This window comes from Vigna radiata, chromosome 5 (assembly GCF_000741045.1).
Source record: "Vigna radiata var. radiata cultivar VC1973A chromosome 5, Vradiata_ver6, whole genome shotgun sequence".
NCBI lineage: Eukaryota > Viridiplantae > Streptophyta > Magnoliopsida > Fabales > Fabaceae > Vigna > Vigna radiata.
This window is the reverse complement of record NC_028355.1, coordinates 17,873,185-17,887,377: the sequence shown is the minus strand read 5'-3', so window position 1 is coordinate 17,887,377 and position 14,193 is coordinate 17,873,185. Positions and strand designations below refer to the sequence as shown.

Here is a 14,193-nt window from a genome sequence, read left to right as displayed (position 1 = left end):
TCCCCCTACATTCTCAACATTTACTTTCATTGTTGATCCTGGATTTTTGGCTAGAAACTCATGGGCATAATCATATAACATTTTATACTGTTCCTTGAAAGAGTTGTCAATATGCTATGTTTTTGGCCCTATAAGCCATACACCTTGAAATACCAACGTTCCATTTCCTTTGAATCTTTTTCCGATATCCACACCTTTAACTATTGGATTTTCTTTAACTGTTTTCTGTGACTTCTTGCTCAACCACTTCGCATCAATTAATTTAAGGTTGAAGTCCCTACTACAAGTATGGTTTTCCAACATGATTTTTAACTGCCATGTATTGACTGTCTTCGTATAACCACGATATAACCTCCATGGGCATTTACCTTTTGCACCTACACACTTGAACCTCAATCTTTTCTTATCATTCTTAACAAACTTAATATTTCTTCCATTATCCAACGCATAACACTTCATTACATCCAAAATGTCTTGCTTTTCATCAAAATATGTCACAACTTCCCACTTGAAGTCAACCATACTTTTTAGCATAACAAAGGTTACAAATGTCCCATAACCATCTACATCATTAACATCTTCATCATTAACCATGCTGTTATTCAAGTTTAATACAAAAAAAAATTATAAAAGTTATTAGAGTTTAATACAAAAAATAAGTTTATAAAATTAGGACACCTAAATTACTAGAATCACTCCATTTAAACAGCAATTTGACAGAAAAATTGTAAAAAACATGCATTAGTTCTCCTAAATCCAAACAATCATCATATAAACTCTTTCATACACTTTTATATCAGTGTTTTGAACCGTTTCAACATGTGAGTCCATGTATCAGCTGACACTAGAATGGCTACTAGATTTATGGTATATTTATCCAAAGAAAGTTTAAACAGTTGTAACATTTACATTAAGCCATTCAAAATGGCTATTAATTTACAACCAAGAGAAAAGTTTGACATTACCACTTAAGCTAACTTGTAAAAGAAATTGCAAGATATGTTATTTTCTATTATTCAACATATAGCAATCAATACAAGCTGATTTTACAGAATCTTTGCTGTGATCTCACGGAGACATTATCAAGTTACTGATTCTCTTTGCTGGTAATATAAATATATGGACAAATGTGACAGGAAGTCTCCATTAGATAAAAACCATCCGTCACAGAAAGATAAATGGACAATATGCAATGCACCCAGTACTCAACCTCGATACGTACAAGTATAACATTTGACAAACTTGGTCCTACGCTAAAATCTGCCGGAATGAATATAGATTTGGAGAAAGAAATATTAATGAAATACAAAACGCTTATCACCAGTAAGAAAGGCGTCATTTGTGTCCTCGTTTTCATTTCTCTGTCATCGGGATTACTATGCCACAAAAAATAAGAAAACCATAAGAAAAAATATTAATACAAAGAAAATCTTGATCATCAGCCACCTATTAGAAGATATGCTGTTCAGATACTTTAATAAAGCCCCTTGAGCCCCCTCTACGTTTGCCAATGTATCATCCATGTTTTCATCAATCCTGCAAATTAAGTACCTCTATCAACCCCACCATGTCTCGATATAAAAGCAAGAAACAAGCAAAAGTCGGTTCACCTTATCATCAATCAAAGAACGTATGCAATTGTTCTCATCAAATTAGAATAGTTTCAAAGTATTGTAGCAAGGTCGTAAAACAAGAAAGCTCACGGAAGGGCACACTCATGTCCTACATCCCTACTTTAGTTAATGGCTAACCAACCCTGACCCGTGAGTGCCCAATTTGCCTCACCTGCATTGGGAGGGTTTGGTGAATTTAAAACCTTCTCTGCCATGGGACAGGCCAGGTGTGGACTTAGGGTTCCTACAGCCCGTATCACCATATTAAAAGTCAATTATATTAACTCACCTTTACTAGTTTAACACTAATGCTTTCTTCGGTTGAGTGGAGGAAGAACCACTGGGTGGGGAGGAATAAAGAAGAAACAATTTTTAAGAATAGTGCGACCCACTATTTCTAGCCATCTCTATCTCTCTCCTTACTTCCTATCCAATGAATAAAATTACACAACTTTTAAAACACAGGCATCTCTATTTCTCATTTATTTATGCTCTCTACCAAACAACTAAACATTCAATTCCGTTTCTTACCTATTTCTCTTCTCTCGACTTATTTTCTTCCCCCATTTCTATTCCCTGTATTTCTCTCTTCAAAACGAAACAGCGTAAGAGAACATTTCATACCAGTGAATTTTTTCCATACACCAGAAGAATTATGATTCTTCGAAATCATGAATCCTGGAAATTATGATTCTTGGGAATGACTAAATTTTATTTGGTTTGTCAAAAATATTGCCAAAAATATTTATATATTTTTATAGAAATTAAAGAGTAGTGTTATTAAAATATTTAATTTGTCTCCACGCATGATTTAACTCAGGAAAGTTATAATATCGCTTCCTTCCCTCGGAATGTTTTATGGAAAATTTGACCAAATATCATTCGTTAGGAATGTTACTTTTTAAAAGTCAACCAAACATATGAAACATACTTTTCCCAATTTATATTTTCGGAATAAGACAAACTTTTCTTCTACAAAACGTTCCCTAGTAGTAAACAGAAATTACTTTGAGAGTAGATTAATTTTAATTCTATGACTTCAACCATTGAAGGGGGCAGGTATGGTGCGGGTTCTACTAATATTTTTCTAAATTCTAATGGAGTTCGATTTAAAACCCTAGGGGCTAGGGTGCAGTTGGAGTTAGGTTGAGCAATAGCCCATTAAGCACCCCGACATGCCCATTGACATGATGAACTAATAATAATAGACTGATATCTATCACAAAAAATCATTACAAAGATTTAACTGGGAAAAAAATTGATATCATAGTCAAAATCAATAAATTAAAAAAAGTAGTTAGCAATATCTTCGTAATTATAAAGAAAGCAAGTATACACTCCAAAAGTGAAAAAGTTAAGCAAGATTTTAAAAATTGAAAATATTCATCATTCTCAACATTTTACAAACTTTACCTTGAGTATGAACATGGACTTTTGCGAATAAGTTAGCACATGGACTTTACATGTTGAAACCAGTTATACCAGAACTTCTTCAGAAATTCATCAATTTCTCTCAACGTGACAGGACAAGCATTTCAAAGAAAAAATTGTAGTTGAAATTAATTTGGACACACATTCCAACTACATTTATCAATTCAGAATAAATTTTATCAAAATTAATTATACCCAAATTTAAAACAAACATCCTCTTAGGCTCGACAACATGGATTGCTGGACTTTCCCCATTTCTACTTTTCTGCTCATCATTTTTTCTTTAATAGAAAAAACATAGATTAAGAATTTAATAAAACAGCAGCATCAAAATCAGGAGAATGCAATCAAAGACAGATCCAAGCATAAGATGGAACAGTCGTAAAAATGAAAACAAAGCTTTCACTTCCTGTAGCTCTTTCACCAGAACATATCATCATAACAAAACTCGTTACAGGTTTAATAAGGAAAACAATAATTAGTTTATAATATCCATTCCTAAATATATCTGAAGTCCAAGATACTTTAAAACAAAGTGATGCTTTGCTACAAAGAATAATTTAAGTTAAAAGTCAAAAGCCAAATTTATCAGTGTCAAGTCAATATAACACACAGGCTCACTTGATCATAATGGACAAATAAGTAAGCTTGTAATTGTAATATAATCATATATCAATTTAAATAAAGCAACAAAGGACAACAAATATGCATCTATACAATGCATGAGTGAGAAATATAAAAACCTGATGGCAACTTCTCCCTGTTGGGAAACAAGTGTTGCTAGTTGATTAAAGATGTTGCTAAGCTCGTGAATAGTGGACTCAACATTCTGAAGAGCTTCAGCTCTGCTTTGCATGTAGCTATCTTGCAATGGGGCTACCTCTTGTTGCTGCTGTTGCAGCAACGGTTGACCCTCCCCATCAACCTGTTTTCTGCAGGTTCAAAAGGCCCACCAGAAAATTGTGTGAGATCATAGTTTCAGAAATGATTCGCCAAGTCTTGATATTGGAGCATAACAATAGTGACAACTGTTCAAACAAGGGTCCAAATTGTGCTTTGTACCGTAGTTCTCGCTTCTCAGCTAGAACCAGGCTCGGCATTTTTGTGGGCCATACTTAACATTTCAACTTCCAATTGAAAAGGTTTTGTACTTAGGAAGACCAACTCTAAAATCAATGACAGTTGCATCACCGATCGTAGTGATAAAAGGTGTATCAAACAAGATAAATTTCCGTAACAGTCATAGGGGTTTTTTGAGGTCTAGAGTTAGGTTTTTGTTTTATGTTTTTGTGATATGTAAATATGTTTTTTGCAAAAGGGTTGAAGTACCCCTTTTGGATGGAATTCTGGTATGGGGTTTATAAGGCCTTGGGCTCAGGCTCCCTGACTAAGACTGCTAATTTTTGTGGTGTAAGTCTCCGAGGTTTCTCATCACACTATCCTGTTTGTTATAAAGTGGTTAAGTTTCTATTTATATTACTGAGCAGATACTAATAGTAGAGAAAAGATGTCATAGTTTTTGCGATTACTATATTCATTTATCTTTATGTCTAGTATGTTACGCATGGGGGGAAAATCTTTTATATTTCATATAATCCCTCATGTTTTTATGCTATGGGTCTCTTAAAGAGGGTGAGCCCTAACACAATGGTAAAGTTGCACCTTAGTGATCAGTCGGTCACAAGTTTGAATTTGAATCTGCAAGGATGATGTTGCATACAATGATCCTCTCTCATAACTTCGCACAAGCAAGAAACCTTTTGGCATGAAGGTCCCTAGTTAGCTTTACTTATGGGTATTTGAATTTAAAATGACAATATCATATTTATGAGATATTTCAAAATTGTTGCAGACAATCAATTATGAGATATTGAATTTGGAAGGTACGAAACATTGGTATGAATCAAAAATTATTTTACAACTAATACTTTGGGAGATTCATGATAGAATCCAATAGTTGAGTGGGGGTAATGGTCTAGATGTACCTAATTATATATTATAAGAGAAGATTGCCAGGTAAATGGTATTGCTCCTAATGATATGATACGATCAATGTGATTTGGATTGCGTTGAAGATCTCACATCAACTAAATATTTGATAACATTATAATTTATAAGTGGATGTAAACCATACTTTAAATTGGTTTTGTAAAGTTAGTTAGGATTAAAGTCTATTTTATAAGATGCTATCAAAATTTATCTCAATGAAGTTTGTTGGATCTAATGTGTCATTTACTATTGGATCTCATGTTATTCCCACACTCTGATATGTTTAGTCTTAGTGTGAAAGAGTGTGTTGAAGATTTCATATAAATTAGAGATACCACATGTTATAATAAGTAGATATAGACCTTATCTTACCAATTCAGTTTTGTGAGGTCGACCATAGTTTAAAAAGTTTCAATTTTTTATATGCTTTGCCTTTTGTTATATTTGCTTTTATCTTGCATAATTGAAATAAATATGACTGTTTTCACAACCAAGTACAAATTTCTTGTCTTCCTATCGGTGATGTTAATAGCTACTGTAGCATCACTGTGACATTGCAGAAATGAACTGATCCACGATTGGAACTCCAGTGCGCAGAATCTGGAAAAACGGCTCTGGCAACCACAATGGGTACCGTGGTTTCAACTGCCACAGCGGCTTAGAGGCCGGGAAGTAGGACTACATGTTACACCCTCGTCCAGTCCCAGATCCCCGCTCTTTTTAATGTTTCAGTCATGATTATATCTTTAACAACTGAACATTCTGAGTTAATATTGTACCATTTTTATGAAGCCTGTTGTTATTTGCATGCAACAATTTTTTTATAGATATGATTGATTTCGTTCAACAGTTATGCAAATTCTGCTATTTGCCAGCGATGCTTTCATGTTATCTGCAATATGATATGGTGGCTTTCCGCTATTTCCCACCATCCGCTCATGCACAATTTTTATCTATTCAATCCAGATCAAACACTTTCTTCGTTTTAGCATGCTTTTATCTTTGTTATGCCCCTTACTTTACCACATACTATTGCACAAGAAACACGAGTAAAAACGGACAGGTGAGGAAGCATAACTTACTTAGCAAACAACTGAGATGAAGATGACCCACTGGCCCATGGTGGAGCAGGGGCATTAGAACTACTAGCAGCCGATCTGGTGGCCAACGGCCGTTGCCGGACAAAAGGATTTGCAGAATCCTTAGAACCAGAGGCCGAAAACAGCTGTCTTCTATTCTCGTGCCCTTTCAAATTCTTCACAAAAACATCAGCATTGAATTAGTGTCGTCCGCAATTAGAAAAAAAAAAAAAAAAAAAAAAAACACAGAGAAGTACGGCAACGCAAACACAGCGCAGTACCTCAGTTCGCATGGTGAGAACATCTTTAAACTCTTTAGTGGCGCCCATCAGCCGCGTCTTGAGGTCATCAACCACCGTTGTTGAATGCATAGTGGTGTCGGTGGAAGCGTTCCCACTCGTGTTCCTTGAATTGCAAAGCAATTGAAGATCCACAACCGCAGAGTTTAACGCAGTGATATCTTGCTTAATTACCCCCGTAAGCTCTTGGATTTCCATGGTAGGGTCATCGAAAACCGAGGTCCTCTTAGCCACTGCAGAGCAATTAAAATCAAAACATAGGGTTCTAAAATCAATTAAAAATAGGAGTTTATTTGCTTACACTTGGCAAGCTTGGCGAGCTTCTGAGACGTTTGGTGAATCCCGAAGCCAATCTTGGAAGCTCTTCTGTTGAACTCTGATTGATTTGTAATTGCGGATCGCTGCTCCTCCAATAAATTGCTGCTTTGTCCATTCGGCGCTGATCCCGACTTCTTCAACCTCTCCGCAATGCTATGAAATTCAAGCGTCCGATCCCGAAACGATGACTGCGCCGATTTGGAGTGCATTTTGCTAGAGTATAAGACACCAGTGCGAGATCCTTGAAGCCGGCGCCGGAAATTCTGTTATAGTTTCCGGCGAGAGGTGGCGAACTACAGAGAAAGATAAACCCTAGATCTAATTGGAATGGGATCGTATTAGCAATTGGAAGAATTATGCAGTAGAGAGTTTTAGAAATGAAAATGTTGAGTTACAGCAAAACCTGTAGCTCTGTTTGGACATTTCACCCTGACCTCGCGGGATAGGATCTCGTCTTATTGTTAACTGCTTCGTCTTTTCGTTATTTTAACATGTGAAATAGACTGCGAAATGCACTTATTTTTAGTTTTGTAATAATTTATATATATATATATATATATATATATATATATATATATATAAAAAGACAATTACAATACAATTTAGATATAATAAATAAGTTTATTAACTCTTTTTTCAATAATTAAGTTAGAAGTCGTGTTAGTCATAAGTTTTAATGGTAGATAATGTAAAATTACATTTTACTAAGTTTATATTTATATATATAATATTTATTGATTAACTTTTCATTATAATGCTGCTAAATGTAGTTTTTTTTTTTTTACCATTTCTTATCTCCATTGAATGATTTAGAGGAAAACATAAACAATTTCTTATTATCTTCTCCATAGGAAAATCTTCAGTGTCAACAATTGAAAAACTTTCATATTTCTCCTTCACAAAACTCCTTCTTTCATTTATTAAAATATTTGTCTTTTGACCTTCAACCTGTATAAAATCAATTGAAATATGTGGCTGATCTGTCTATATTTTTTTGCTTGTTTTTTATTACTTATTGAAATATATATGTGGCATATTTTTCTTAATTATTTGTAGTATATTTGTATTTGAATTAAAAAAACTGCAAATAATTGTTGACTTTAAACAATTCCTTAATTTCAATGAAATGCAAAGTTTTAAGAATAAATCAAACATACACTTCATTCGTTATAACTAAATGCATACAAATTTATTTGGATCATGGAAATATAAAAATTCTGTTTAGAAATAAAATTATTTAAAAAAAAAATAGAAGAATAGAAAATTTTAAAAAAATAACAAAATATCAAAAAAAATTTAAATTTTTAAAACAGAAAATTATTAAAAATTATTAAATATTTATAAAAAAATATAAATTTAAAAATACAACAAAATATAGAATATTTAATTGAAATTCATAAAAATTTTGAAAATAGAAAAGGTATAAAAATTTATTTAAGAATTATTAAATATTTATATAAAATATAAAAATAGAAATTTAAAAATATAACAAAATATAGAATATTTAATTGAAATTCATAAAATTTTGAAAATAGAAAAAGTATAAAATTTATTTAAGAAATCTTACTTTAGAAGAAATATAACAATAGAAATTTAAAATTATAACAATTTAATATATTTCAAACAAATTTGATTATACACACACACACACACACACACACACATATATATATATATATATATATATATATATATATATATACACACATATATATATATATATATATTAGGAAAAATAAATATGAAATCAATAATTAAATAAATACAGAAGGCTGCCACTCGTGTGTTTGTTTTCATTTCTCTGCCTTACCAATGATTATGCCACAAAAAATAAGAAAACCATAAGGAAAAATATCAATACAAAGAAAATTTTGATCATCAACCACCGATTAGAAGATATGCTGTTCAGATATTTCAACAAAGCCCCTTGCGCTCCCTCTACGTTTGACAATGTATCATCCATGTTTTCATCAATCCTGCATATCAATGAAGTCTATTAACCACACTATGTCCCAATTAGCCAATATAAAAACAAAAATCAAGCAAAAGTCAATTCACCGTGTTAATAATCGAAGTATACGTATTTAATTGCTCCTGCCAAATTATCAAACCCCGTATTACAAAGTTTACGCCTTGCTTGAGTTTACCATTTTGCATAATTAGTTAACACATGTTTTGCAGGTAAATTCACAAGTTTGAACACATGGTTGCATGACTTTCTCTCTGCCTTCTACTTTGGTATATCATTTATTGTAACATAAAACTTGTCCAACCGTTGTCATATGTCCTTGTATGGTTCATTGTCCATTCACTTTTGATTTTGATTTTGCACCTGTTTTTACTTTCTCTCCCTCTTTTTACTTTGCTCTACCATACAAAGCGCAGGTGCTGATCTATTTTGTTTCTTTTAAGCAGGAATCACATATACTATTACTAAGAAATTGATAAAGAAGTATTCAAAACTTGAATCATGTAGCCAAGATAAATCCCAGCACTGGCAGGCCCATGTATTATAAACTAAGCTGTCACTGCCTCTAGTGCTTCCACCAGTTGATATCATGAAACTAGTGTCAGTTTAAGATTAAACAAGGAAATCTGGAAAAGACTAATTAGTCTACAATGTCCAACTCCAATGTCCATGCATAATAACGTCCAAGATATCCCGAAATATACTCTAGAAATAAACAACTAAATAAGAAACCAAAAACAATTCTTAAAAAAAGTCATAAACAGGGAGGGACAAGAAAAGAAACTACAAAGTGAACACAAACTTTCATTGGTAATTACTAATTAGGCCCCCTCCACAAAACCAACCAACCAAGGATGTGAGAGTAGTTTTAATTGTCACCAGTCCCTTTGGAGCAAGGGAGGAGGAATGCCTCGATGGCAAGATCAGTACATATCAAAAAGGATCAAATATAATTAATTCAAGCAATTAAGGAAGACCGTGTTATTTAAGTCCTCTAAGTAACTAAGAGCGTCTGAATGTTCATAAAGTTATCATGACATAACATTAACAAAAAGCAAAACAAATCTTACCCTACTGGGTAAGGTCAGCTACACAGATCACCTGGTGCCATTTGTTTAAAGATCAAATTTACAAACAAAATTCATTAGGGATCTATGGTGTGTGTGTGTAGATAGAGAGAAAGAGAGAGAGAGAGAGAGAGAGAGAGAGAGAGAGACTAGTTCTATGTTCGTTGATGAGAGCCTAACACGACTCTCTTCTCCACTCCGACTTGGGAACGCTAAGATACCATGGGCATAGTAGAAAGCAATTTAAATGGCACGGCATCCAGCATTAGAGTCAGCACGAAATAAATAGCTCAATCATCTCTCGCATACAGGTAACCTAATCCACCTATGTTTTACTCTCCTGAGTTTGCTAGTACTTTATAGGAGATAAATTATCATGCAAGTTATTTCTCTACTTAGTAAGCAGCCAAACAAGCAATTTAAACAGTAAGGCATGACACAATTGAGACATATGAAATACCTGATGGCAATCTCTCCTTGTTGGGAAACAAGCGTCGCTAGCTGATTAAAAATGCTGCTAAGCTCATGAATAGTGGACTCAACATTCTGAAGAGCTTCGGTTCTGCTTTGCATGTAACTGTCTTGTAATGGAACTACATCCTGCTGCTGCTGCTGCTGCAACAATGGTTGACTCTCCGTGTCCATTCGCTTCCTGTAAATTTAAAAGCTATGAGAAAAGTATTAAAGTTTTGGGAAGAAGCCAGAATTCCTGCCAGAACTTGACCCAACCTGCAACAGCCTTGAAACATTAAAGAATAGCAAAAGATTTTATTATTAAATGTAAAAGATCCGCAAATCATGCCTAGTAACTATGCTCTTGATTCGGACCAAGACCCCGCTGCTTTTAGGGTATACGTGTCACTTCAACTCCCATCTCTTGAATTGAACCAAGCCAACAACGGAAAATGGCTAAAATGGCAAGCTTGCTTTCCTACTTATATTTTGGCCTGGCTTATTTGACCAGCAAAATTCTCTTCGCCAGGCCAAATTTCGTAAGTACTTGAGTTTTCTTGGGTCAGTTTAGGCCACCAAATGAGGTCTGAAAGGGCCAAACTGTTTAACCAGTATAATTGTAACCAAACAATCAATTGAAGTCCATATGATGTAACTTATGCTTGTTTGATGCAATTGCATCAAAGGCATAGTCAAAGTTCACAAGTTGGAAGTTAAAATTGCTAAAGTGGTTGCAAAAAAAAAAACTGCAAAATTCAGTTGGACTTCAATAAAATCTCAAGGAAAACAAATAATGAAATCCATGTAAGTTGTAATGTAACCACACTTACACTATATATTAATTAATAAGCCAACTAGTCTTAATTAAATTCACCAATTCCTTTCTTCCAACAAAAATCATACACTCAATAATTATCCAGACATAATAACACACATTCACGTGATAAGAAAGCATCAATTAAAATCATCTCAAAATTAGTCCACATGTTGTCAAGAGAACAATAACCAGATGCTTAACTACAAGACTAAAAGAATATACAAATAAAAACACTTTACTTACTTGGGAAACACCTGAGATGAAGATGGCGACTCATTAGCCCAGGGAACCGCAGGGGCATTAGAACTACTAGCTGCCGCCTTAGCAGCCAAGGGCCGTTGCCGGATGAAAGGATTAGCTGAATCCTTAGAAGCAGAAGAAGAAAACAACTGTCTTCTATTCTCGTGCATTTTCATGTTCTTCAAAAAATTAAAAAACAATACGATCTTAGTAGCTAGACATTAAGCCACAAAAACAAACCCAACAAACCACCAACACCACAAAGTACCTCAGTTCTCATGGTGAGAACATCCTTAAACTCTTTGGTGGCGCTCATCAACCGCGTCTTCAAGTCATCCACCACGGTGCTCGAATGGCTCGTTGTGTCCACAGAAACATTTCCACTCTCATTCCTAGAATTGCACAGCAACTGAAGATCCACCACCGCAGAGTTTAAAGCAGTGATATCCTGCTTAATAACACCAGTAAGCTCTTGGATTTCCATGGTAGGGTCATCAAAAACAGAAGTCCTTTTCGCCACTACGAATCAAAACAATAGAAACTTTCATAATAACTTCATATCATATTATCCTATAGTAAAATAAATTAAAGTAGGTTTATAACTTCATGACCTCAAGCATCCTATGAATTTAATCTAAAATCAACAAAAATAGGCTTATAACTTTATAAGTTCGTAATTTTACATTCTAAGATTTTGTTCTAAAATCAATGAAAACAGGATTATAACTTCATATCATAAGATTATAACCTAAGTTCAATTAAATTAAACGTATCGTCATTTGCTTACGCTTGGCGAGCTTGGCTAACTTCTGAGACGTTTGGTGAATTCCGAAGCCAATTTTGGAGGCCCTTCTATTGAAATCCGATTGATTTGCGATCGCCGATCGCTGTTCCTCCGATCTGGAATGACTGCTACTGCTGGGCCCAGTGGGCCCTGATCCGGACTTCTTCAACCTCTCAGTGATGTTGTGGAATTCATGCGTCCGATCCCGGAACGATGACTGTGCCGCTTTCACGTACATTTTCTTTTCCCGTCTTGGAAATTCAATGCAATGGTTGGCTCCGAGAATCTGAGATCCTTGAAAGTAATCAGGCACACGTGAACAACACGGGGCAAAGCTCAAATTGAATTTGGATTTGGAATTCTTTTTCGGTGATTGTGTGTATGTTAATGAATCATATGTTGCAATTCGTTCGGGAAGACAAGGGGATCTGGAAAATTGGTGTAGTGGATAGTGGTTTGTTTGCATTGAATGAATTTGATAGTTTCATTTTGTTCCTTTCCGACCTTCAAACATCTAATTTTGTCTAATTTGGCATCTGAATATCCCAGAGTTATAACTTTTAACTGTTATTTTGTTGAAAAAGAAAAGGATAAATAGTGGTTTTATTAGCAAATGATCCTAAAGTAGATTGTTTATTTAGATTTTTATTTAAAACCTTTTTATTAAATTCATGTATATTTGTATTACAAGTATATCTCTCTATAGGATGAATTAGACCAGACTTTCCAATCTTACATTAATTCTCATTAAATATTTTTAATATTCATTAATATTGCATTTAATTATTATTATATGAATAATTATTTTTTATATTTAATTAAAAGATAAAAAATAGAAAAAAAATTAAAAAGATCTTGAAAAATAATATGATAAAAAAAATTAACATTCATTTTTAAGAAAGATTTTGACGTCACATTCAATAAAGATAAAAATGTGAGCAATTGTCACATATTATCCTCATAAGAATAAAAGTAAAGTTTTTATAACATAAAACTCCACAAAGAGAAAACTCAAATTCCTATCAAGAGAACACAAAATAATGAGCTTCGATAAGCCTTCGCCATGAGATAGAAATCTTTTTAGGTTTAAACCTCTTTTTGGTCCCTAAGTTATAAGTGGATGTTCAGTTTAGTCTCCGTTTTAAAAAATGTAAATCTTTGGTCCCTAAGTTATAAAAAATGTATAAAATGAGTCATTTTTTAACTTAAAATACTGTTTTTGGTTGTTTCTTAACAACTGCTACATCTTTAGATTGCTCTGATTTGTTTCTTAATAATAACAGCACTTTAGATTGCTCTTTGTACTTTAACCATGAACATAAAAAAAGGACTCATTTGATACATTTTTTATAACTTAGGAATCAAAGGTTTACATTTTTAAAAGCGGGACTAAACTGAACATCCGCTCATAACTTAGGACCAAAAAGAGGTTTAAACCATCTTTTTATAAGACCAAAATGGTTCAAGGAAGAACTCTAGTGGAAAAATTCTCTCACTTCAAATGATAACTAAAACATTATGCCTATTCTATTCCTTTACAAAATTATTTATAACCCTTTTACAAAAAAAAAATAATATAAATAAGTTTTTGGGTCTTTTATTCAAAGTCTAACATTTAGATCTTATGTTCCCATTCCAAACAAATAATACAAGTGAGTAACATATCCACATGTTGGGCCTCTTCATGTAAATGCAGGGTGTTGTTCCCTACACCTCCTCAAGTGGGACTTGTACCTTCTCATTAATTTAATTTATTTCAAAAATATTCTACACCTCCCTATTATTTTCTTTTATTCCAAAAATACCCTACACCTCCCCACTATAAATAGCAATCTTTCTCTTTCTCTCTCTACATTAATGGAACATTTACATGGCTCATTAATAGAGCATTTACATGACTTAAATTTGAAGTTAGATATATTTTATTTTCTTTGTTGAATATATATTTTTTTCAAATTACTTAATAAATGGTAAAATTTTGTTCTAAATTTCTAGAAAAATGTTTATATACATGTATCTTTTTTTTACATATAATATCTATAATTTTTAACATTATATTATGTTTTAACTCACCGACATGTTTGACTCAAATAACTTGAATAAAATATTTAATTTATTAGATAAATAATATAAA

The 14,193-nt window shown here is 33.2% G+C and overlaps 2 protein-coding genes across 4 annotated transcripts; both read right to left on the bottom strand.

Annotated features, from left to right (window-relative positions):
* Nucleotides 1-981: 981 nt before the first annotated feature.
* On the bottom strand, nucleotides 982-7,245 carry LOC106762689 (syntaxin-32). 3 transcript variants are annotated; one of them, XM_022780824.1, is made up of 7 exons: nucleotides 7,133-7,245; nucleotides 6,713-7,047; nucleotides 6,394-6,644; nucleotides 6,116-6,288; nucleotides 3,788-3,976; nucleotides 1,474-1,536; nucleotides 982-1,376 (listed from the first exon to the last, which is right to left on the bottom strand). In XM_022780824.1, exons 2-7 carry the CDS (start codon nucleotides 6,936-6,938, stop codon nucleotides 1,088-1,090), a joined length of 1,191 nt encoding a protein of 396 aa, XP_022636545.1. In that variant the 5' UTR covers nucleotides 6,939-7,047; nucleotides 7,133-7,245; the 3' UTR covers nucleotides 982-1,087. The 3 variants fall into 3 exon arrangements, with proteins under 3 accessions (XP_022636545.1, XP_022636544.1, XP_022636546.1); XM_022780823.1 differs by having other exon boundaries at nucleotides 6,713-7,192; XM_022780825.1 differs by having other exon boundaries at nucleotides 1,250-1,536; nucleotides 6,713-7,190.
* Nucleotides 7,246-8,469: 1,224 nt separating this feature from the next.
* Nucleotides 8,470-12,610, bottom strand: LOC106761013 (syntaxin-32). The gene is made up of 5 exons (XM_014644482.2): nucleotides 12,063-12,610; nucleotides 11,544-11,794; nucleotides 11,279-11,454; nucleotides 10,226-10,417; nucleotides 8,470-8,705 (listed from the first exon to the last, which is right to left on the bottom strand). The coding sequence occupies exons 1-5, from the start codon at nucleotides 12,523-12,525 to the stop codon at nucleotides 8,546-8,548; spliced, it is 1,242 nt and encodes a 413-aa protein (XP_014499968.1). The 5' UTR covers nucleotides 12,526-12,610; the 3' UTR covers nucleotides 8,470-8,545.
* Nucleotides 12,611-14,193: the final 1,583 nt, after the last annotated feature.